The 24,071-nt window shown below is 48.3% G+C and overlaps 2 protein-coding genes and 1 long non-coding RNA gene across 5 annotated transcripts in view; 2 read left to right on the top strand and 1 right to left on the bottom strand.

Moving 5' to 3' along the window:
• Positions 1–130: 130 nt before the first annotated feature.
• On the bottom strand, positions 131–19,302 carry LOC121233789. 3 transcript variants are annotated; one of them, XR_005933924.1, is made up of 3 exons: positions 19,018–19,302; positions 18,650–18,775; positions 131–3,040 (listed from the first exon to the last, which is right to left on the bottom strand). It is a non-coding gene; the product is annotated as an uncharacterized LOC121233789 (long non-coding RNA). The 3 variants fall into 3 exon arrangements; XR_005933922.1 differs by having other exon boundaries at positions 131–2,610; positions 2,804–3,040; positions 18,650–19,302; XR_005933923.1 differs by lacking the exon at positions 131–3,040 and adding an exon at positions 17,217–18,051 and having other exon boundaries at positions 18,650–19,302.
• A 95-nt stretch (positions 19,303–19,397) lies between these two features.
• The window catches only part of LOC121233810 (translation initiation factor IF-2-like), a 6,478-nt gene continuing 1,804 nt past the window's right edge, over positions 19,398–24,071 (top strand). Inside the window, exon 1 of the mRNA XM_041128726.1 lies at positions 19,398–19,777. Within this exon, the coding sequence (XP_040984660.1) occupies positions 19,740–19,777 (38 nt within the window). The 5' untranslated portion in view covers positions 19,398–19,739. The remainder of the gene's footprint in view (positions 19,778–24,071) is intronic.
• SOX21 (SRY-box transcription factor 21) lies at positions 20,580–22,634 on the top strand. Its single transcript, XM_030036688.2, has one exon. It carries the CDS (start codon positions 21,512–21,514, stop codon positions 22,361–22,363), a length of 852 nt encoding a protein of 283 aa, XP_029892548.1. The 5' UTR covers positions 20,580–21,511; the 3' UTR covers positions 22,364–22,634.

The raw sequence follows: 24,071 nt of genomic DNA on the forward strand, positions 1-24,071 counted from the left end.
AAATTAAAATATGAACTGTGACAATAACAAATGTAATAGAGCTGGGAGAATAACTGTTTTTTTGTTGCACTGGCAGTTCTGAAAAATCTGGAGAAAAGTTCATTTGACTCATAGCAAAATGGTTGGTGCCATTTTCAGGGTTTATTTACATTAAGAATATAATTAAAGTACAGATTTGAAAACATCTTTTTAGAAAATGCTAAATGAAACAGTCATTTTAACAAATGTGTTTGTTTTTTTTAATTGAAGAAGATTTGCTGAAAAAAAGCTGTAATATTGTAAAGAATGTCAGCTGACTTAAATCTGCATTTTTGGTGAAATGAAGTTGCAATTGGATTTTTGCCCATGTTTGTTTATCACCCCTTACAGAACTAAATGAATACTCTTTATCATCACAGTTTATAGTGAGGAAACTAAACAGAGAGATGTAAGCAGTGTTTCTTGCTGAAGAGAGGACAGTCTTAGAGCAAGGATTGCATTTCAGGAAACCTTAGGGCTCTGATGGACAACTTGTCTGGTATTTAGCTATGGTGCCAGAAATTTGCCCGTACCTCTGCTTGTGGTTTCCATCTACTGAGCAGACACTGAAAGCAACTCAACTTCAGTTTGACATAGCGGGATGAACATCCATCTGTTAGAGTTTACGTTAAAACATCAGTCCTGAAACTGCTAAAGGTGAGAAGCCGACACGTGTTCACTTCAGCCATCCCTGCCCCATACGTGCTAACTCCTAGCAGAGGAAAAGGGCAGGGTTGGAAGGGATGTTACTGGTTTAAGTGCCTCAGCAAGAATTCTTCTGCCAGTGCCCTTGTCTTTCAAACCACACTTCTTTATCTCTACATGATCAAGGACTACGTTGACTTTTCCAGGACTGCCGAACAACAACAACAACAAGGCAAACTAATTTCACCACATATGAAAGTAATGGTGTAAATCAAAACCAAGAAATGCCCCTTCAGAATTCAGTTTCCTGAAGCTTGTAGAAAGAAAAAAATGGAGCCAGATATCCTGAACAGAGCAAAATAAATCTGAGATAGTAAAGAAATTCCCCAAGCACAGAAGAAATTATTCAGTGGGGTAAAGCTTGGTGAGCTAGTCCCTGATCCACATGTTCTCGGTGGCACAGGTAGATACAACAAAGAATCTCAGCCTTCCACTTTTGTGGGCCATCAGGAGACAAAGGGATTTTGCCAAATGTTGCACGTGTGTGTGTGTGTGTGTGTGCGCGCGCGCGCACGCCCTTCTGGGCACTATTAATATATCACTACTTGGTATAACTGATAAGGTACATTTCCCAGGGCCTCTCGAAAGATCTTCTGGATAACATACAAAACGAAGGTCCGTAGCACTTCTAGATTAATCTAACCTACTGCCTGTCATTAAGAGAAAATATACTCTGCAGTCACTACATGTATGTCAAAATTAACACAAAGGATTCTCCCCCCACATATTAGCAAATATTTTTCTGTCAGTTAACAAAAACGTGTGATTTGAAGCAAATACTTTCTGCACCTGTGTTCCGTAAGGTTTGTGTTTGATGGATTTGGATTTGAATGGAAAAAAGATGCTTATAAGATCTAGTAAAGTACGTTCATGCATATGAACTTCTGTGTAATATAAATTAGAAATTTGTTATGTACCCTCACCCAATTAATATTGTTGCTAGAACCTGAAGGTGTAAAGAGCTCACGTGTAAAAATAACTGCAGATGAGAAAAATAAAAATCATATGCATTATAAAAAATTTTAATAGATAAATAGCAGCTGATTATGCACAGGCTGAAAACTTACACTCCCAATTTCCCATAAATAATGTATGTCAAAATAAATATTGCATCTCATAGCCCTTTTTATATAGTATTTACATTCCATATATACATTTACATGTGTAAATACAGTTTGCATGTTTGTGTGTGTATGTGCGTTCGTGCGCGTCACAAATTCTGTTAAAATGTTGTTCTCTAACATAAATCCACTTCAATGGCTTGATATAGCTGTGACAGAATGAAGAAACAATCCCATTATATATATATAAAGCATGCATGTTCTGTTCGTATTCTTCTTTCCTGCTGAACTTGTTCAGACGCTCACCTGGCAGCGCTGATCCACACTGTTCACATCTACAACGTAACTGCTGATGCTGTAAGCAGACAGCAGGATTTTTCTGGACCTCCGCTCTATAAATATTTGGGTTCGGGACTGTAGCATCGCGTGTGTTTGCACAGCACAAAAGTAATAAAAATTGAGCACTTTATCAAACAAAGGTGACAAGCAATGCGGTGAGGGCGGCTTGTCCTACCCTACGCTCGAGGTACCAACTCTGCCAGCTCTGCAGCGTTAGAGAGAAAAATGGGAAAAGATTCCTATTTCCAGTAGCCTTTTCCGGATGAGGGGGGTTGGTGCGACGCTCCGGGAGTTAGCTTCTTTCGGGACTGTGGTTCGGAGCGCTGCACACACACGAGTCCCATGCCATTCTGTGTGCAGCGCGGCTGCCAAATTTAGATCTTCTCTAAGCTGCAGAACAAGAACATCCTCTTCCTATTTCTACATTTCTGGCCCCGTTGAAGTAGAAGGATTTCACATTCGAGTCATGCTGCATTCACACCCCGACCTGTAATCAAAAGTCTGAATGTTGAAAAAAGGCATGGGACAAAAATACTCTGCAGCTGCCAAACACATAAACACAAGAGTGGTTCCAACAATGTATTTTTTAAACATTTCATAAAAACGAAATTTAAAAAATGTTATTCATTACCACCTGGAGTAAGATTTCATGGCATGTTATTATATTCTGAAGTAGTTACCACTTTGTTACTGATCCGGGTTGGTGAAACAGCACTCCAGCCTTGATTCCCTGGGCTTAGGTAACCGAGCGGTGAGTGGAAACCTGCAAGTCCTCTATTCAGTTTGGTAAACACGGTCTTGTCTGTCACTTCTCATTGTTCCTCTTCAAAGTACAGTCGCCACCTTATCTGGCAACAGCTTTCTTGAAGAGTGCTGCTCATGTGAAATAATCTTTCACCGCCGAGGCCAGCATTTCCCTAACACAAGAAGAAACATTTATCTTGCTGTTAATGGTTAATTAATTTTGAAAATGTATATTACAACACAATAAAAAAAAAAAAAAAAAAAAAAAGCCAGGCTGGACAATGGAGCAAAATGTCCCTTCCTCAAATTGACTCCTATTTAGTTCTTCCAATGTCATCCAAAACACAGATAACTTTTCTTTCATGAATTGTTCTCCTGAATGATTTATACATGTTGTGTTATCTGAGGCCCTTTCCAGATCCCCTGTGGTTTCAGCCAGCCATCAGCTGCATAATTGTTAATTTTAACACTATAAAAGGTTCTGATGCCGAGGAGATAAAGCGTCGGAGGAAGAATTAATTGAAATGTATCTTCCAATCACACTGGTTCCCTACTTCCAGTTCCACAAAAATTATACATTGGATTTGAGGTTAAAATAAATTTACATTTGTGCTACCCATAAAGCTTTCGGACTAGTAGAAAATAGATAAGTTAATTGTTTCTAAAACCCATAAAGGGTTTACCCTGAGAATAATTCAGGGCAGTCTCCTGTTCATAGCCCACAGCACCGTGAGCAGCCGGATAGAGGATTCTTCCCAAGCTACTGCAGACATAATTGGTCAGGAGATATGTGACAGGAGTCTTTTACAACAGCAGGTGATAGACTGACAGAAAAGGAGCTCAAGCTCCACCAATATTTAATCTGGATATTAAACACTCTATGCTTCCTAGAGCTACTAATACTTTTTTTTTTCCCCAATGTTTACTCTCTGCCTGTATGCTTCAAGTGAAGTATTATGAGGTAAAGCTACCAGGTTTTGATTCTTTCATTTACATTTTTATTATAAATAGATAAACACATACAAAATGTGCAAAATTAGTTTTAAAGGCTATTTGGAGGAACACAGTTGGGGCAAATGAATTCAGAGATCATGGGATTCCTATTTAATTTACGGTTAGATGCCTGTAAAAGGCCATCCTCATTTAACCAAGGACCCCAGAATAGGCTAAGAATACCAGCTATATCCCTGTTAAGCCTTTGTTTGAACGCTATCGCTATTAACAAATGTCTTTTGCCAGATTCTTTAGAAACGGGCTCTCACTGCATCTTATGTATGTTTTCTGGGCGCAGAGGAGAGCAAAAAGAGGCAACAAGGTCTGACGCTTTACTTCCTCACCCTCCGCTCACACGGGGTGGGGAGCTGTATCAAAGCACCAGCTTCGCACCTGTAAAAGCCCCAGTACAGACCCTGCGCAAGGAAAAAATTGTGGAGGTTTCATCTCAGAACTCAGAAAATGTTTGTCCGCACAATAAAGACACCACATTTCTGCCGTAAGGAGATACGGTGTGAAAACAGCAACAAACTGAGATGAAGGGGGACTGGGAGAAGCTGGGAGGGAAAGCTTGCACAGCACCTGCCCACACTGTACTTGGATTTAGTCCATTTTGTGAGTCCTACTTTCATGAATACCAAATTCAACAACTACAGTGTAAGAAAAGACCAGTATTAGAATCTGCTTTATGCTAAGATGCATTATCACGTGAAGAACATTTTATTGCTTAGTAAAACACTCAATGTTTTCCCTCACTATTAGGTCTCTCACAGGAAATAATAGCATGTTAGTTGTTTCAAGTCACAGAGCAAACGTAAGGATTATACATCTATAATTTTAGGACACAAAGGCACAGAGCCCCAAAGCAAACAAAGATGCCAACTGAGCTGAGAACATACTTAGATATTACACAGCATATTGTAGTAAGAACATAAGAGCGTCATCAAAAGCTCTCCTCAGCAAAGCTCAAGTACGGCATGCGGGGCCAGAAACGGGCAAAGTTTAGTCACTATGATCCACGGAAAATAATTTCCATTTCTCAACAATCCATGTCTTTAATTGCATTTTCTGTATAAGCTGAATGTAGGTAGGTAGAACTGTAGACAGAATTACAATGCAGCAACAGAGCACCAATGATTTTCTAAGCCTGGGATATTGGGTATTTAATTTTGCTTTTAAATCCATACTGTGGCGGGCACTTACGCACACAATAGAAAAGGAGATATTTCCCAAACAGTTTATAAGATAGTACAAAGAAAATGCATAATAGAGCAACCAGATATATATAAATAGAATAATACAAAGAAATCTAATCTACTGCAAAGCTACAATTCAATCCTTCTGCAACACAAGTGCAAAGCTAAACTGGCTTATGAATAGCACAAGAATACATATAGCCAGAACTATATAACCTATGTCAAATCAAAACCATTGAATTATTGTTTATCACTGTTATTTCATTTTAATTAAAAAAAGGAAAAAATCTAATTACTATGTCAAGAAATAAGCATTATTAAATTATAATTTTGTACTGAGCACATATGAGAAACGATAAGGTTTATATGCTCTCTTTCCACCCTCCCTTCTCCCCCCTCCTTATCCCTTTCTTTTTTTCTCCGTATGTTTATGTGTTCATGTTAGAGGCGGGGAGAAATGAATATTGAACATGGGAGGCAAATTCCAGCCTGGCTTACATCTTGTGCAATTCTCCCGATTTCAGGTCAGTAGGGATTTGTCTCATACCTTTTGTCCTGAACACTTAATTGAAGTTCAGGGTCTTGTGAGTTTTTTTCCTTTAGGAAGAGAAATTTCAAATGGAATCAGATCTCACTGATAAAATCTATTTACAAAGACTTTATGAAGTCCCAGTTCCCTGAGCACGGGAAGATTCAAGTATTCAGCTCGAAGACTTCCCTTCTAGGCTTTTTCTGATGGCCACAGTCTTAGTATTTTGTTTAGGGTCTCTCTCATTTCTCTGTATTAATTCTTGTGTGGCTTTTCCTTCACACACACACAGAGACATGCGTACACATCCTGCTCCATTAAAAACAATAGTCAGCCAAACCCCTCTCCTGCACCGCTCAGCCTGTGCAGCCTATGTATGTGCTGTGGTTTTGAAGAGTAACACAGGCTTTTGTTTGGGGCGGAGGTCGCTATTATTTCATAAAGCAGCTTAACTGTTTCTTACAGCTGCGTTAAAAGAAGGTAGTGGTTACGCCCATAGCTTCAATGACATTTCACCCAACCCACAACACAAGGAATGTAACTCAGGATAGGGTATAGTCTAAGACGTGAGAGACAAATGAGTGCCGTCAGAGATGTAGAACGAGTATTTTTACATAATTGACATAGTATATGACAATTAGTTTGAAGTACTAAACATTATTCAACATAAGTAAAGACCATCGCCTGCAAACTGCAATAGCTTTGGAGATCGTTGACAGAAATGTTACTTGACTGGGTGCTCTGGAGCGGCTGATGGAGTGCTCGACCTCAGCCACTGGCCATCGCTCCGTGGCTGGTCCAAGGAACAGGCACTGGCACAACTAACGCATCGAGCCGCACCTGAAAGAGCTAGGAAGGGCAACTATAACTTTAATCAAGAATAAATACATGTGTTTTCTAACTGGGGACAGTCGAGAAAAGCGTCTTGAATGATCTGAGGCTGTAAGATTAATGCACATAAACTACAGTGCATTAAACCCTCATGTGGATGCCTTCGTTCAGTTTCTGGAAGCAAGTCCTGCAGAGTTTCACTTTGAAGTTGAAGGATTAAGCAGCAGTGAAATCAAGTCATTTCACTTCTAAGTAGGAGCACCTGCCTGCAAGTTTTAGGAACTTCAATTTTGTATCTTTACTTCACTATCTTCTTGTCCTATATGAACACACGGCAATTTTTTTTTTCTTTTTTCCTAATTTGTTGAAAGGTTGCTTTCAAGATCAAAGTGATTTCTTCATGGGCACAAATATGTATTACGGACAGGTTTATCTTGTTGAGGTGGAGAACCTATTTTAATAGTCTGTCCTTGAAAGCTAATGGTTCCAGTTCAGTTTTGAGTGCCACTGATAAAGATTGTAACACAGCTTACATATCTGCACTTCTTAAATTTGTTGTCATTTTTATCGAGGCAAATGATCTTGGAGCACTATTTGTGGTTTCATCAATGTTAGAGACAATGAGACAAATTGTCGACTAAGATAAACAAATGTGGTGCCAGGGATTTCTCCACAGAAATTTGCCAGCTCAGTGGGGATCTGGTCCAATCTTTGGACACGTAGGCTATTAATGAAACGCTCAATCATTAAGATATATGAAGCTATACCAGTTTTCCTGCAACAGGCTTAAATCCTGTGGACGAGTGTGTTCCTCTCTGCGGGGTTTATATAATTCTGGAAAGGTGTCTAGGAGGAGGCAGGAGGAGCCAGGAGCTTGGAAGCGCTCGTGGATCAGAGGACTTAGAAGAGCCCGAGGAGCTCGTGGGGAGAGAGGTGTGGGAAGCCGAGTATCACAAGTTTGGCTGTGACTTCAGTGCGACCAGGAGCCTGGAGCTTTGGAGATCTGTGCGTGCGGAAGGTGAGGAATGACATTTAGGAGAGCTTCACCCCCCTCGCTCCCATCTGTTCCTGCATATCTAGTCTCAAAACCAACCGGTCACCAGAGACTTGCGAGCTAGCAGAGCGAGAGGGCAAGGAGCGAGGGACAGGAGCCTCTGTGGACCTTTTACCTGGGCCACCACTGCCCCTGCTGGCTAGCGGGACTACTGCAGGGCCACCAGCCTGCTGGGCGAGAGATGCTCTTCATCAGGGCTGGGGTGGACATAGAAGTCATCCGTGGGCTTTCCTTCTTCGTTTCCAGAGGTAAAAGGCAAGCTTCAAGCTCCATTCATGCCTCGTTGATGCTCCAGGCCAGATCCCGTTGACTGAGAAAGCCTGTTACAGGCTGCTCTGGAATGGCCTTACACATTGATAATCACTGATAAAGCAGCTTCAAACACCTTTCTCCAATACTTCGTTGTCGTAAGTGAACATAGTATACGAACAAACTGCCAGTGAAGACAGACCTATGCCAAATCCATCCGATTTTGAAATACTGTGGGTTGGCTGCAGAGGAAAAAAGGAAAGCTTTAATTGCTCCCACCACGGCAGCTGTGAAATCGTGATCAGCAGGACTGCTGAGGATGGTGAGCAGCTTTGTGAGCTGGTGGTGGTGGTGTTTCCATCTCAATGGAGAATTTAACTTCATGATAACTTTGACTGCAGCCCAGCGTTACCCCCTCTAAGAGGGTAAATGTGGTGCCTGTCTTGTTTGGATTTCAGTAACTGGCACATAGGATGAGGTTTCACGAGTGGGTTACGCTGATCTCAGACCGTGCTGCTGCTTAAACGGAAGGTTCCACCTTTCTCTTTGCCTTCATCTTTCCACTGCCTCTCATTCACCAGCATTAGCTGCCAAATGGGTGTTTGTGACTGGTGAAAAAGAGTGTTTTCTTTCTTTTGGGGATGGTTGGTTTTTAGCTGGATCAGCCGACTGATCTGACCGCAGCTTTCAGTGCTGGTGCAGAGCAGAGGAGATGACAGGTTCTGGAAGGAAGGCTCTGGGAACGCGTGTGTGTCCTCAAACTATAGTATGGGCATCTTTCAGGGATATATTAGATCCTTTTCTGGCAATGATGGTTTTTCGAAAAGGGGCTTCCAGTTTCAATCTCAGTGCTGCTATATGTAGGCTCTGATCTTCCTTTGGGACAGAGGTTGGAAACACTTGCAGTGACATTGGGTGGCATTGCAGTGCGTCTCACGTGCACTGTCCTTACATTCCGTCAGAAAGCTCACCGGTGCAGAGCGTGGCTGTCCTCTTCGATGAGGGGCTCGCGTGGAGTGCTTGTACATTCAAACCAGTATTGGATTCAGTTCTAGCCTTCAGTGGGAAATACTCATTTTAGCGGGTGTGTTGGGTGCAATTGTTCCTTGTTAACTCAGGAACAGCTGCTCTCTTTCTACCAAAGAGCCCGGAGAAGATACTGTCTAAAAATCCTATGGGTAGGTTGGAGGCAGGCCCATTCAGTGAGGCATCCCCGCTGATACGGCTTTGAAATTCACTTTGTTATTTACCTCCCCTCCTACCTGCCAGAACTGAGATTTGTTGGTCGTTGCATAACTCGGCGAGGCTTGTTTTTGCAGGCTTTTTCTGGATGAAAAGGAAGAACGATAGCAGAGCACCGTGGAAAAGTCCTGGCTGGGGGGGTGCGAGGTGAGATGAGGAAAGAGAACAAATTCCTGCCCCGATGTTTTGTCCAACCCGTGAAGTTTGTCCAGCCAGCCATAGCCTGGGACCGGCTCTGTATTTGAATTAGACCAATTTAAATAAATAATCATTAAAGAACAACAATCACCTGAGCCCTGATTCCTGACCAATGCAGGAATGAGTTTGTTATCTACACAGAACTATCTGGTTGGGTTGTTTGTGTCAGCTGAATATAATACCTGGCAAGTTCACACCCAGCTATTTACATCTCTATGTTAAGATCCAGGAGCATGTAAACTACAGAGAAATCATGCTTAAATTAACTGTGCTTAGCTTCCTCAACAGAGAAAATAGGGGGGGTGAAATACAGAGAAAAGAAAAGCAAAGTTTTCTTGTATAATTTTATCTCTAAATACCCCTACAGATCAAGTACCCACTGAATTATTTCTGATTTCTTGTTAGAATAATCACATGCACACAAATACACTAAGAATAAAGTTTCGGTGCGTTTTGTATTGTTAGACTTCCCATATCCTGGATTCCCCATCGTGTTCAGTCCTGTGTAGATAGTTACAGTAATGATCTTTTATTAACTTGGCTGGAATAACTGCCATGACTCTCAATAATGACATTAGTGTTTAGGTATTTGTATGTCTAAGCACTTACATAAGTAATCATATCACAATGTCAACTTATTGTACTTATTATTTTGCAAATGTTACAACCGCCACCTCCTGTTAAACACAAAAAGAAAAAAGAAAAAAAAAAGAAGAAGAAAAACGTCAGAGTGCCTGAAGGAATCCTGCCGGTTTTAATTTATTGTTTTGTCTTAAACTCTCTGTGCTGTGAGCCAAAATAAACTAATTGCATCTAGACTTTGAGGTAAAACTCTCCTGCTAAACTCATCTCTGCCGCTAAGAAAATCAAAACATCCATAAGGATAGCTGTGTTTGAAGGGATCACACTAACGAAAGGGACCTGTTCTTCTGAAGGAAAAGGATTATGTACTTTCAGTCTTTCCAGCAATGGTAGGAACTGAAAGTTCAACAGACTCCTTATCTCTAAGATAACCAGTCATGCCATTAAACAAGGAGAGAGATAAGCAGAGGATAGGTGACTGGCCATACATTGGTTTCGTGAACTGGCCTTTTACCTAGGAAGACCCAAACTCAACAGTAAAGTCATGAAAGAGTTGGTTGGGCCAATTTAATTTACTGCCTGCCTCCAACAAACCTGGGAGGCAGCTTGGGAGAGCCCATGTATTTCAGCGGGCTTTGAGTGAGGTCTTTAGAGAATAAAGTATGCTTTCTGTATTTGCTATGTCCAAGATCACTGGGGTTTTTACAGCAAACAAGTAAACTATATTTTATTTTCTATCTACCTATCACACACATGAAACCTGGGCGGGGGGGGGGGGGGGAATCGTAATAATCCGATTCCAGAAAATCCCAACATTAATGCTGATGTGGATTGTATGAAGGTGTTTTACACTTTACCTGTCCATGTAATGACCAGGAGAAGAAAAGGACACCGGTTTCACATTTTCCATGAGGCAAAAGGAACGTTTCCATTCGTTTTAGTAGGCTGGGATCATACCTTGTGTTTGTGTTTCCATGAACTATGTTGTAAAGCATGGCTCCACTGAAAGATAACAGCTTTATTGCTGTTTTTAACAGGGCCACTACTTTAAATAAAGCAAGTGAAAGTGTGTGGTGTTTCGTTAGTCAAACACAGGTACTGCTATTGCTTTGTTGTACAGCAGTATTAGCACATCTAATAGGTATACTTGCAGCATTTTTATAGTATTATAGCAATAGAGAAGATTATTCATTAATTCCTTTATTTTCCCTGGCATTTAACAACTTTGTTAAACTACTTTTCAAAAAGAAGGGCACTTAACACACACTTTAAAAAGAAAGAAGTTTTTTAGGTGAAAAGCAGAGGTAGTATATCTTGTGGCTAAGATGTGCTTCTTGTCTTTCTGTGTGCTGCAAAAAAAAGATACAGCACTCCTGACAATTCAGCAAAAGACCATGGCTTGGCCATCCACAAATTTTCATTCTAGCATCATCTCCAGCTGCTTTCTGTTACACAAAGGCTATATGCACAAAAGCAAGTCCCTGTGAGGTAAGCCAGACCATCAATTCATAGTACATCATCTACACCACTGTAACTGCTGATCATCCCATAATCTTAATTTACAGTGCATGTGAGGGGTTTTGTACTTTTTTCCTCTGAAGGATAATTTCCAGTTATTGTCCTTCCTTTATCCCGAGTTTACCACGCGCATAGGCACGCACCGTTGAGGAGCTACGTGGGCATGTTCACACACCAGCTTACCTCACGGAAACTTGCTCAGGTAACTGCTAGCCCAGCAGGACGGGGCTCCGTTTGCAAAATGGAGTAAAGACCCAGATAAATCCAAGAAAAAATGAACTTTATATAGTCTTTGTTATAACCATTGTTTAACCACCCTACTTGGAAAACAGCTGAAGCATTAAAAAACTGGAGGGGGTGAACAAGAAACAATACAACAATCTGTTTCTATCATAAAGCATAAATGTGCTTTGGGACGATTCCATTCAGAGTATACAGATATTTTCAAGGAATTTAGGGCATAAAATCCCATTGAATCTCCTTGAGGGAATTAAAATCAATGGAAATTAGGCACCCTCATACTTTGAAAGATCTGTACTTAATTCTTTTTCGGTCTTTCAGAAGATCCGAGTCTGAATTATTTACTTTCAGGGCAAATGAGTATTTTTGCCATGACCTTCTTCATACTCTATAAACAATATCTGATAAAATGTAAGAAAAAGACGACGAGGGAACTGAAAACCAGAAGAACTCCTTCTGGAAATCTTTATTGTATTTTTCCCACTGAAATGAAAAGGTGTCTCCAAGAACGCTGCAAAACTCCTTGCTCTTTTATAGATCTGTTGCTTAATGTATGTTCTGCTCTCTTATTCTCTCTATAGAATCGGTAATAAAAGTCAGGTTTTCAATATGAAACACTAGTGAAAAATGCCTTCATCTTTTACATCACTGATAATAAGCATCCTCACACAGGAGAATATTACAGAAGAAAATAAAATGTCTGTAAAAGGTTACAAACTTCCCTGCATACTACAGGCAAAGATACCCTAAACAAATCTGATACACCAAGGACCAAATTTGTCACTGATTTGGTGCACCATTGACAATTTTTTGCCAGTGCTCTTGAGCAATGATGACCCTTCCTTTTTTCATGCTGAATAGCATAATGCAATTCAAATAACTTACATTGAAACTTTCATATAAATAGTAATACAATAATTTATAAAATTAAATATTTTAATTATAGATCTAGGGAATGCAGTTGGAAGAGAAACTCAGGTAGAAATGATGCAGAAAATGTGTCTTCAGCAGAGATTTGAAACCAAACAGAAAGGTGACAAAGTGAAAAAGAAAAATAACAAAGCCATGTCAGGAACAAGACTTCTCACAGACAGCGATAAAATTGTGCTAAGAAGAAAGAGGGGGCCGGTGCCTACCAAACCAGGTGGAAAAGAAAGAAAATTTCTTTAGCATGTCAATGGAAGACATGCTCATACACGAGCATTTCGGCACCAGGGCAGGGGGCCGGCAGCGGTGCGGTCCCTCGCGTGGGTAGGATAGGAAGAGTGGAGACGCGGGCTGCGAACCGGCAGGGCCCTGAGGAGCAAAAAGGGTTGCATGAAGAACTAAGTTAAAGTGACTATTCCCGCGTCATAGACCCATACGAAGCCAGGCAGAAGAAAACTCCTGTTCTAGGGCTTTGTCACTCCTGCCAAGTTAGTCTCGACCTGTTCTTAACATCCCCCAGCGGTCCCACAGCCTCCCCAGGCAAGGGGAGGCTCTGCATATCTATCCTCACTATTTGCAGCTTGCTTTTTCCAGCATTTAACTTGAATTCACATCTTAAGCTCGTTACCTCTTGTCTATCCCCACAAACACAATTTAATCCCCTCGTCTTCGCATTTACCTTGTAAACCCTTAAAGACCAGTTTGTCTCCTAAGTCTTCTCCTCTCCAGATGAAGTAACAACACTACTTTCAATCTTTTCTTGCAAATGACATTTTTCAGACCTCTGATCAGCCTTGCTGCATTCTGTCCAAGACTCCACATCTTTCTTGAAGTCCAGTACTGGACAATACGCTCCATCAGAAACCTTTATGATGCTGAAGAAGTAAAAGATCTTGGTGTTTCATAGCTATTATTATTATTATTATTAGTCTGTTTGCTTATTATGAGATGATTATACACACCTGTCAAGCACTCATAGAGACAAGTTATTCAAACTAATAGATTACTTTTTAAAAAGAGAGAAAATCTAACTTCAGATAGGAAAAAAAAAATTGTCTAGCAATTATTACTATTGAAACTAGACACTTAAGTGAGGAAAAGAAAAAATCTAGCCAATGTTTATCACAGTAAGATTTAACTATTCAACTGACTTCAGAAAATGAGAATAGTTTTTGTTCAGTGTCCATGCCAAGGGAAGCCATTATATATCCTACTGTGGACAGTGAGAAGTCTGTTGTAAGGGTGATGCAAGGCCTAGGAGAATCCCAAAAGCTGTGGTAAGGATGGGGGCCGGGCAACCATGAACTCCCCAGTCCTTGGGTTTTGACTACCTGTGCCTATACTCACAGAGCACCCACAAAGCGGAGGGACTCCTTTCCAGCAGAACACTCAGGCAGAGGCAGAAGTGCCTTTTCTACCCTCAGGTAGCACCTAAAATAAGTGGATGCAAAAAATGGAATTGTCAGCTGTCTGAATCAAGAACACTAAACATCATCCATTTTATGCTTTCGGGGTCTAGTTGGTCTAGGTTGAGCTAGACTCTTTGCAGACCACACTGCCATTGGCAGTTGAAGGGCATCTTCCAGTTTAGTCTCATCTGAAACTGCTCCTCAATGGAAACCAAAGCATGGTGAGTGAGCACAGTGAAGAGATTTGCTTGGAAAGCCGCAGCACTGTTGATCTGAGCTAAAATGCAGGTGCAGCTACTAACGTAGGTGTGGTGTGTAGGGGTAGGCACCCTCTGTGTTTAACTCATCTGATCACTAGAACCGGCTCACGACCATTGACTTTGAACTTTCCCAAGTGACTTGGTGTTAAACAACTGACATGACATTTTGATTCCTCCTAACCAAACAGAACCCAGGAACTGCCCGCTCTTGCAAACAGATAAACAAGACACTGTCCATAAAGAAGTAAAGGCCACAAATTTATGTCCAGAAAGAGACACTAATTCTTTCCATTACGGGGCCTCCATTCCCTATTTGTTTGTGATCAATTAAAAAGTCATTATAAACAGAAGGCAAACAGGAAAGACTTATGCTTAGCTTTTCTTCAGAAGGGAATGGCCCAAACTCTGGTCTTCTTTTTAGCCTCCTTGTGTGCACTTACAAATCCTGAACTGCCTGCCAAAGGTTTCCAAACCACAATCTTACCCAGTGACATTGAAGACCTCGTCTTCGAAATTGCATGGATTTTTTGGGACCTGTCTAGCACCCGTGACTGGCATCACAACCTTGTGCAGTTTAGGGTTATGAATCATCCTTGAAGAAAACTAGACTGGTCATTAAAATGTATTTATTCCAGCAAAAAATCCTCTATGCCTGCTGGACAGCCCTAAGAAGTGAAACAAGATGATCGTTGTCAGCGTAAAACTTCAATTGCATTTAAATGTAAAAATCATCAGAGATCTCTCTCCCTCTGAAAAGATCTCCTGGTTAAAAAGCTTCACGGGCTACTCCAGGAACACCGGATCTAATTTACCTTTCCACAGTGAGGATCCCTTTGCAGAACAGTCTCCTACCCACTAGATTAGAGAGCACTCAGCCCTCACTCTTTGGCCGTCCACTGGACAACAGGAAAGGTGAAGGAATGAGTCAGAAGGCAGGCGAGCAAGAGCAGCCTGGGTTGTGGGGACATCAGTTAAGGATTCCTCACCTTTGCCCAGGGACTGGCGACATTTTAAGAGCTCGTGAATATAAAGAAGCCTGTAGTAGAAGACACCGAAAAGCAAGGCTCACCTTTCCTAACAGTGAACTATAAAACTACACTATGCTGTCCGTACAAGGCTGTGACACCGCAATGTTAAGGTCCATTTCTTCGGAAAAAAGAACCATGAGCACTGCTCGGCTCCTTTGAAGGAAAGCTGTAGGCGGTTGCTCAAACAGGAAAACTTGGACCCTGGACAGCCAGCAGTCTCCATCTAGATCAGTTCTGATTTCACCCTGCGAGAGAGGGGATGCTTACACATCCGCATTACTTGCTGAGCTTTTGGTAGCTCCTTGTGCTCAAGAGGTATTTATTTAGCTGCCCTTTCTGGAACATCCAAGCCTGCCCAGGAACTCTGCAGCGAGACTAATTCTCGCCTTCACATCCCCAGACAGGGACTAGTCATCTGGCAGCCAGGGACTAGCACGTAACCACCCAACTCCTTCTTTTTTTGTTCTAGGACTTCCTTGTCTGCTGTTCTGATCGCTCTTCCCAGGCTGCATAACCACTGCAAGGCTAACAGGATTAAAAAGCAGCAAAAAATTGAGTTATTAAACTACATGAAAATAGCTTGGATTACAAATGAAGTGCATGCAGATTAGATAAAATTTATCTAGCCTCTTAGCAAATCAGAATAGGCTGCATTCTAAACTTTTCTTTACGGCTAAAAGTAGTAAGGACCCCGTCACCACCTGCTGCTCAGAACTGCCACTGATGGTTGTGTGAGATCTAGGTCTGGTGTTCCTGCAAGAGCAACCCCAGTGTCCTAACACACAAAGACTGGGTTTTGCTTTTAAATTAATTAAATCACAGAAAAAAGCAGAACTTATTCTACCCTTCCCCAAACCTTAACATTTAATTTTCAGAAAAGTACAGGACTTCTCTACGCTTCCCAAACTAGTAAAAACTTTGTTAATTCCCTTTTAACTTAAAATAGCAAACCCAATAAACCAATGTTTTTATTATAAAAAGTTTACTCTCCAGCTGAGCGTTTGAGTGCCAAGTTCCATCCAGAATCACACTTTCGCAGCCAAATTAGAAACTATAAACTTAGAAACCAGTGTTTTATGATAGAATCCTTTGCCAGGCACTTCACTAGAGCTTGGGCTACCAGCTGCTCTAATAATAAGTGAATGTTATTGAAAAATAATAATACCGAGCATTTGGAAGCACTCTGTAAAAGCAAGTGAATTAATTTAGCGTATTATGCACAATAAAGAGCTCACGGGGTAAAACTCCCTCTCTCGCTACAGGTGTACTCGACTTCGCAAGAGGGAAAAGACTTAGGAGAGCTCACAAACCTGCCAAACTCCATCCAAGCAGAAAAGTTAGCCTGCTAACTAGTTAGCGCGGTTAAGATACCAGCAACTTTGCCCGCCAACTTTGGACAACTGCAAGTGCTGCGGAATGGGTGGCTGATACCCTACCCAAAGAAAAACGTCAGCTTCCGAAGTCCGACTATGGAAACGCTTCAGTGCCCAAAGCAAGCCCTGAAAAAGCGATGTGGCTCTGCGAATGCAGGGCAGCGATGGGGCTGCTGAGCCCGGGAGCCAGCTTTTCGGGCGGGAGGCACGGTGAGGCGGAGATCGCTATCGGGCTAACCACTATTCTTCGCCTACTTTTTATCTCTTTGACTCGCCACCTGATTATTAGGCTCCAATAAAAACGAGGAGGAAAGGAGTTTGCTTCCTCGAAACTCACTTGAAGGTCGGCTTTAAAAATACGAGCAGCACCTTAAAGCTGCGTGTACCAGAGGTGAGGTGCTGTTCGGTCAGAATAGGAGAAACCGGACAGTATTTGGAGTGGGACGTAACTGCTTGCAGTAGGGGTAAGCAACCTGGCAGAATTAACATATGGCCATCGAGAAGATAGTCGAGCCCCCCCACCCCCCCCCCCCTTTAATATTTTTAAAAGCGCTTTGATCTCGCTTGGTGGAATACAGCACTGCATTCTGGAAATTCTTGTTTAGCCTCCGTGTGATAATGCATCTGGTCGGGTTTGGTTTTTTTCCCCCGATAGCAGAAGGAAAGATTGCGCCCTTGAATTTGCATGCGTCAGGAATTGACAGGTCAAAGGCAAGTAAATCACATTATACACGATTGTATTGTTATTGTATCGATAACAACACATTATCAGAACAATTAACACACTCGCACAACTACGCGGAGATCACAGTAGTGGGTTAACAAAAATCCAGATAAGTAACTCAACTCCGATAAAGCCTTCCCTTTTTTGTGTTTGGGGATTTGAAGGCTGTGCAGGCAGCCGCTCCGCGCCCCACCGCGGCTGCGGATCTCCCCGCGGGAAGAACAGCCTCCCCCCTCCACCACCCCCCCCCCCCCCACGGCTGCCACAAACCGGGGGGAGACCCGGGACCCTCCGGTCGCTCCTAAGCCGAGCCCAGCCCCAAGCGGAACTGGTAAGAGTTTCCATCACTTTGTGCAAACCCTCTCGAAAGCAGATTCCTAGAGAAAGGCAGAACGCCTTTAAGTACAAGCATCGCTGAAATAAGCCCGTGTGTGTGTTTTGGTAGCCAGTGGTTACCGCAAGGGTTTGGGGAGGGGGGGGCGGCGGGGGAAGCACTTTGGAAACGAGACCTTCGAATATAGTGTTTCGTTTGCAACTAGAAAAATATACTTGAGCCAGTACTGAGCCATTTATAGATTTCAGCCTGTGAAAGATTCCTGTACAGTAATTTATGACCAATAAATTCTATTACCGTTTTCACTATTTGGAGGACTGAACGTAATCAGAAACATGCGCAGATGAAGTCACGGGTTTGCAAATGGCGACATTTTTTGAGGACAGCGGTCCATGAGTTGAGGCATCTTCTCCGCTGGAAGTTACACAAGTGCTTCTTCTTAAGATCGGGTCACCAGTCCGGACCTGCGAGTTGGTGGTTGTGCCGTCCTCGGACAACTGCAGGGCGAATGGTGACCACTCACCCTAGGAAGCTCCCCGGAGCCTGTGCCGACACCCGTGGCCGTGGCGTAGAGCCCTTCCCCACGCAGTTTCTGTAGAACAGCTGCCCGGGCTGCCTGCACCTTGCCTTGCCCTTTTGCCTGCCCGCAGAGCCAGAGCTGCAGCCCAGCGGGTTCCAGCAGCAGCGGTACCCACGGGCGGAGAGTTCGTGGGGGGGGGGGGGGGGGGGGGGTGTTCGTCTCTGCAAGAACTGCCTGCCGGGGGCTTACCCATGTGCCCGCCTTGAGCGCTTCACGCGGCTCTGTCGCGACAGCGGCCCGTCGCCGTCCCTTCTCCATCGCGCCTTGCTCTCGCACCGAGGGGTGCAGGGGCACAAGCGGGGGGAGCGGGGGTCGTGAGGGAAGCGGCGTGGCTGGCGTGAAGAGCGGGGAAAAAGAACCTCGCCGGAGCCGAGCCCACTCGGGGGCTGAGCCCTCACTCCCCGCGCTGCTCCCCGGGAGCCGGGGGTGCCATCGGTGGTGGCAACAGGCGGCCGCTGCTGCTTCTCCCCCCCCCCCCGCCTCAGCACCCACCAGTGGATGTTACTGGTCCTCACCCTGCTCATGGCGGCGGCTGGGGACGTATAAACCGCGCTCTCGCCTTCCCCCGAACCGAATTAGTCCGGGCGCTGTCCCGCCGGCACCCACGATGCGAGGGGAAGTCGATCACGCCGGCATCCGACCTGTGCGGGGAGAGCCAGGGGATTAGTCCTCGCCTCTTAGAAGTCAAACGCAATTAACGCTACGTGTGAAGGAGCGAACTAGGAAACCGCTTCCCCGAGCGAAGGAGAGGATTTTACGCAGTTGAAAATACCGGCTGCTTGCCTCAAAGCGGGAAATTGCTGGCCGATGGGCTGATAACCTGGGCGACCTCCGGGGCGGGGGTACCCGCAGCGGGTTCAGCCCCTCTGGGTAGGGCTCCCACCTGCGAGAAAGTGCCACTTCCCCGCGAAGCCTAACCGCCGGCAGATATCTTCATCTCCCCGCTTTTGACAACCGATGGGAACTTTTTGTTTGTTTGTTTGTTTGTTCACGGCTAAATGGATTGTAGGAGGTCAAACCTCGGCTTTGGCGACCGAGGGGATCGCCTTTAAGTAGTAGTAAATGGGTGGTAAAAGACGAAGCGGGAGAAGGTGCGGTCTATAGAGGAGCTGCTCGGTGCTCGCCGGAGCGCTCCGGCCGGGACTCACAGGCGGGGAGGGGGCCGGCGGGCACCCGCCGGTGGGTGGCCGGCCAGCGCCGGGTTTCTTTCCAAACGCCTCGACACCCCGGGAGCTGCGGGAGGCAGGGGTGCGGGGGGCGGGAGGAGGTGCCTTGCGGGCGGGGAGGAAGGCGGGGAGGCCGCCGCCCGGCGCCGGCCGAAGGATGGAGCGGGCTCCGGGCAGAGGAACCCGGGCCAGACGACGACGGGCGGGGTGGAGAACAAGTCCCTGCGGCGGACGGACCGTCCCGTCCCGTCCCGTCCCGTCGCCCCGTCCGTTCCCCCCCGGTCCGGCTTGGCGGCGGGGGGGGGGGGGGGGGCTCGTTGGCGGTCCCGGAGGGGGCATCGCCCCCGGGAACCCCGGCTCCGGCTTCAGCTGACAAGCGGGAGGGCGGCGGAGCCGTCCCGGGCAGAGCCCAGCCTGCTGCCGGCACGGGAAAGAGTTAATGGTTTATTGGAGTCGGCACTTCCACATACCACAGGGGTAAGTCAAAACCGACCCGCCGAAGTACGAACAAGGCGAGCAAGTTCACCCTGACTGACAGGCAGCCGCTGAGGAACACAGCCGGGCAGCTCGGGCAGCGCGAAGCGGCGTACCCAGCGGCCAGGGAAACACGCGTGGATTTTCCCGGGGCGCCGCTGGATCGCAACGCCGCTGCCCCGGGCCGTGGGGATGCTCTCCGAGGCGGCGGGCTCTGCCCCTCGGCCGGGCGGCCCGCAGGGGAAAACCCCCCCAAACCCCCCCAAACACCCCAAAACAGGGTGGGGCGCTCCCCCCGCCCCCACGGTCGCGGGCAGCGCGCGGGGGCAGCGCCGGGCACCGGCGGCGGGCGGGGCGGCAGGGGGCGCAGGGCGCATGCGCCACACTCGCCCCCCCCCTCCCCTCCCTTCCTCGACCCGGCGGGACGAGAAAGGGGAGGGAGAGGGCGGGGAAAGCTTCGGCCCCGCCCCTCCCGGCTCGGCGGCCCCGCCCCCGCCTGCCTGCCCGCGGCGCGCGGCGCGGGCAGGCCGCATGCAAACAGATAGGGGCGGCGCGGAGGCATGCAGAGCGCGCGCGTTACCTGCCGCCGCGCCGACGGGGCGAGACGAGGAGGGGGCGACTGCGCCGGCTGCGAACCCCACCGCGGACTTTATAACCGGGTCGGCTGCCCGCCGGGAGCAGACCGCCGAGTATTTTAATTAGGAACACACCCCCCCCCCCCCTCCGCCTCCTCCGCCGCCGCCTCCTCCTCCTCCTCCTCCTCCTCCTCCTCCCTCCGCCCCCCGCCGCTCCCACCCGCCCCGCCGCCCCTCCGAGTCGGCGGCCAAGAAAACCCAGAGAGACCTGGCGGCTGCCGGAGAAGGGGGAGCCGCGCGGCAGGCGGAGCGCCCCGCAGCCCGCCCGAAACTTGGCGAAGTTTGTCCGCCGGCGGGAACCAACCGGGAGGCCGCGGCGCCCGGCGGCCGCTTGCGACCGGCGGCCGGCGAGTATGTGCGAGGAGCGGGCGGCTCGCCGCGCCCCCGCGGGCGGAGCGGGGCGGCTGTGAGCGGGGCGGCCCGCGCCCCCGGGGCCTCCCCGCAGCGCCTGAGCCGCCGCGGACCCCGTCCCGCACCGCGCCTCGCCTCGCCGCGGCGGGCTGCCCCCCCGCCTCCACCCCCCCCGAGCTCGGCGGGCGGCGATGGCACCGGCCGGGCTCTGACCGCCGCCCCGTCCGGGGCTCGCCGCCTCACCGGAGACCGCCGAGGAGCATCGCGAAGCGAGGAACGCTCACCCACCCACCCCCCCCCACCCCCCGCGCCGCTCGCCTGCCGCCGGCTCCCGCCCTCGCCGTCGAGACTTCCGTGCGGTCCCGCCTGGACTCCGAGGAGCCCCGAGGAAGAGCCCTGGCCCGGAGATCGGCGGCGCGGAGAGAGGCTCCGCGGCCCGGGCGGGGAGCGCCGCCCGTCCCGCCCGCCGCAGCGCCCTGACGGGGAGGCACCGCCGCCGCCGCTCGGCAGCGCCCCGCGCCCGGAGCGGGGCCGCCGGGGGCCGCCGCCCCGCACCCGCCGGAGCCGGAGCCGGGACCGGGGCCGCCGCGCCGGGGCACCCGCCGAGATTGCTTTTGGAGGAGAGGAGCGCGGCGGAGGCGCGGAGGAGGAGGAGGAGGAGGAGGAGGCGGGAGAGGCGCCCGGAGGAGGCGGCGGCGGCGGCCGCCGGCGCGGGGCGGGCGGCGGCTCGCCGGGGCGGCGGGGGGACACCATGTCCAAGCCGGTGGATCACGTCAAGAGGCCGATGAACGCCTTCATGGTGTGGTCGCGGGCGCAGCGGCGCAAGATGGCCCAGGAGAACCCCAAGATGCACAACTCGGAGATCAGCAAGCGCCTGGGCGCCGAGTGGAAGCTGCTGACCGAGTCGGAGAAGCGGCCCTTCATCGACGAGGCCAAGCGGCTGCGGGCCATGCACATGAAGGAGCACCCCGACTACAAGTACCGGCCCCGGCGGAAGCCCAAGACGCTGCTCAAGAAGGACAAGTTCGCCTTCCCCGTGCCCTACGGGCTGGGCGGCGTGGCGGACCACGAGCACCCGCACGGGCTGAAGGCGGGCGGGCTGCACGGCGGGGCGGCCGGCGGGCTGGTGCCCGACTCGCTGCTGGCCAACCCCGAGAAAGCGGCGGCCGCCGCCGCCGCCGCCGCCGCCCGCGTCTTCTTCCCCCAGTCGGCCGCCGCCGCCGCCGCCGCGGCCGCCGCCGCCGCCGCCAGCAGCCCCTACTCCCTGCTGGACCTGGGCTCCAAAATGGCCGAGATCTCCTCCTCCTCCTCCTCTTCCTCGGGCTCGGGGCTGCCCTACGCCTCCTCGCTGGGCTACCCCGGCGCCGGCGGGGCGGGCGCCTTCCACGGGGCCGCCGCCGCCGCGGCCGCCGCCGCAGCCGCCGCCGCCGGGGGGCACACGCACTCGCACCCGTCGCCCGGTAACCCGGGCTACATGATCCCCTGCAACTGCAGCGCCTGGCCCGGCCCGGGGCTGCAGCCGCCGCTGGCCTACATCCTCCTGCCGGGCATGGGCAAGCCCCAGCTGGACCCTTACCCCGCAGCCTACGCCGCGGCCCTATGACCCGCGGCCGGAGGATGCCCGCGCCGAGCCCCGGCGCCCGTCCGGATGGGTGCCGGTGCATACGTGCGGCCGGGGAGGGGGGTGGAAGGCGGGGGGGGGGGGTGGGTGGTCGGGGGGGGGGGGGGGCCGGGGCAGGCGGCGGGGCCGCCGCCGACCTGTTGCGCGTCGCCCGCCGAGGGACGCGTGTGGCGTCCCGCCGCCCCGCGTAGAGCTTGTGTGTGTTGCATGCGGTCTTTGCAGATAGCCGAGCTGAAAAAGAAGAGGGGGGGGGGGGGAGGAAAAAAAAAAAAGGGGGGGAAAAAAAAAAAAGGGGAAAAAAAAAAAGGAACCGACCCGCCCTGCCCCCCCCCTCCCCCCCAAAGTGCTTATTCGGGACAGAGACGGGGAGCTCCGTCCCTCCGCCCGCTCCTCCTCGCCGCGCTGCCCTTTCTCCGGCCGCCGGCTTCTTTGCCCTCCCTCCGCTCCCCACGCCCCGCGCGGTGCTGGACTCGGAGAAGTCCCGAAAAGCTGGGATGGGCCGGGGGGGGGGGGGGCAGAGGTCCGGGCAGGGCGAGGTGCGGTCCCGGTAAAGGAGTGCTTGGTTCGTAGCCCCTCGTGGGCCAGCGGGAGCAGGATCCACGCAAAGAAAGAGTCGGCGGTGTGGGGTGCTGCCCGGCCCGGCCCGTCCCGCGTGGGTGCCCGCCGTCCGCTGCTACGGGGCGCTGACAAGCGCGGGTGGTGATTTCCACGGGAGGCAAGACGCGTGACTCTCGGTCCCCGTCTGTGTGTGTCGTCCCCCCCCTCTCCCCCCCACTAATTAAGTCTCACCCTCAGACTGTAAATTTGTATATCTCTGTGGAAACGTTAGGTCTCGGATTGAAAACTCTGTTCCTTACTTCGCCCACGGTCGATTCAGTTTTAACCTGAAAAAAAAAAAAAAAAAAAAAAAAAAAGAAAAGGAATGCCTTTCAAAGGGAATAAAAATATTGCGGGACCGCTCGGGGATCGCAATATTATCTAAGGTTAAATCAGACTTTTTTGTCTGAGTGATAATTATCTATTTATTATTTAGCTGAACTGAAACAGAGCTTTGCTTTGGCAGAAGAGTATTCTCATTTAAAAGAAAATCCGTCTTCCCCCACCAACATGAAGTGTTTCACATGTGTTTTGGAGTACCCTACCTGTTTAGCTTATTTTAGAGCGACTGCAATTCAATTGCAAATGGCGGTTAAAAAAAAACCACCCAACAAATTTTAGAGAAAAAAAATCCTTCATCAGTTTAGAGTTCTTTTTTGGTTTACTTTTGTAATGTGTATATTTTGACTAATGTTTGTGAATGAAGCTGGCTAACATGTATTTAGTTTCATTTTGGCTTTATGTAATATAAAGTAAAAAAAAAAAAGATTAAGTATTGGTTTTAACATTTACGTGTAAATGGTTTTCTTGTGTGACCTTCTAATTTAAAGTTAGACGTCTAAACTATATCTGTAAATTAGATTCCGACTACCACTCTGTTCATTTTTGAACAAAGAGTTTAAATAAAGCCTGAAGCAGGGAAAAGAGAAAATCCTCTATTTCTTGTTGAATTGCTAACAAGATTTTTATCTGAATTGCCCTTACGTGCCTGGTCCAGGTGAGGTGTAAGGTATCCTCTAAAGGCTGTCTTTGTTTCACTTTTGAATAGATTTACTAGGAAATCTAAATCAAGCCATTGTTATTCAGAGCCAAA

The sequence above is a fragment of the Aquila chrysaetos genome, chromosome 14 (assembly GCF_900496995.4).
Source record: "Aquila chrysaetos chrysaetos chromosome 14, bAquChr1.4, whole genome shotgun sequence".
In the NCBI taxonomy this organism is placed as follows: Eukaryota; Metazoa; Chordata; class Aves; order Accipitriformes; family Accipitridae; genus Aquila; species Aquila chrysaetos.

What these genes read in the sequence shown, in the direction of transcription:
- SOX21 (XM_030036688.2), top strand. Translation starts at nt 21,512, where the DNA reads ATGTCCAAGCCGGTGGATCACGTCAAGAGGCCGATGAACGCCTTCATG.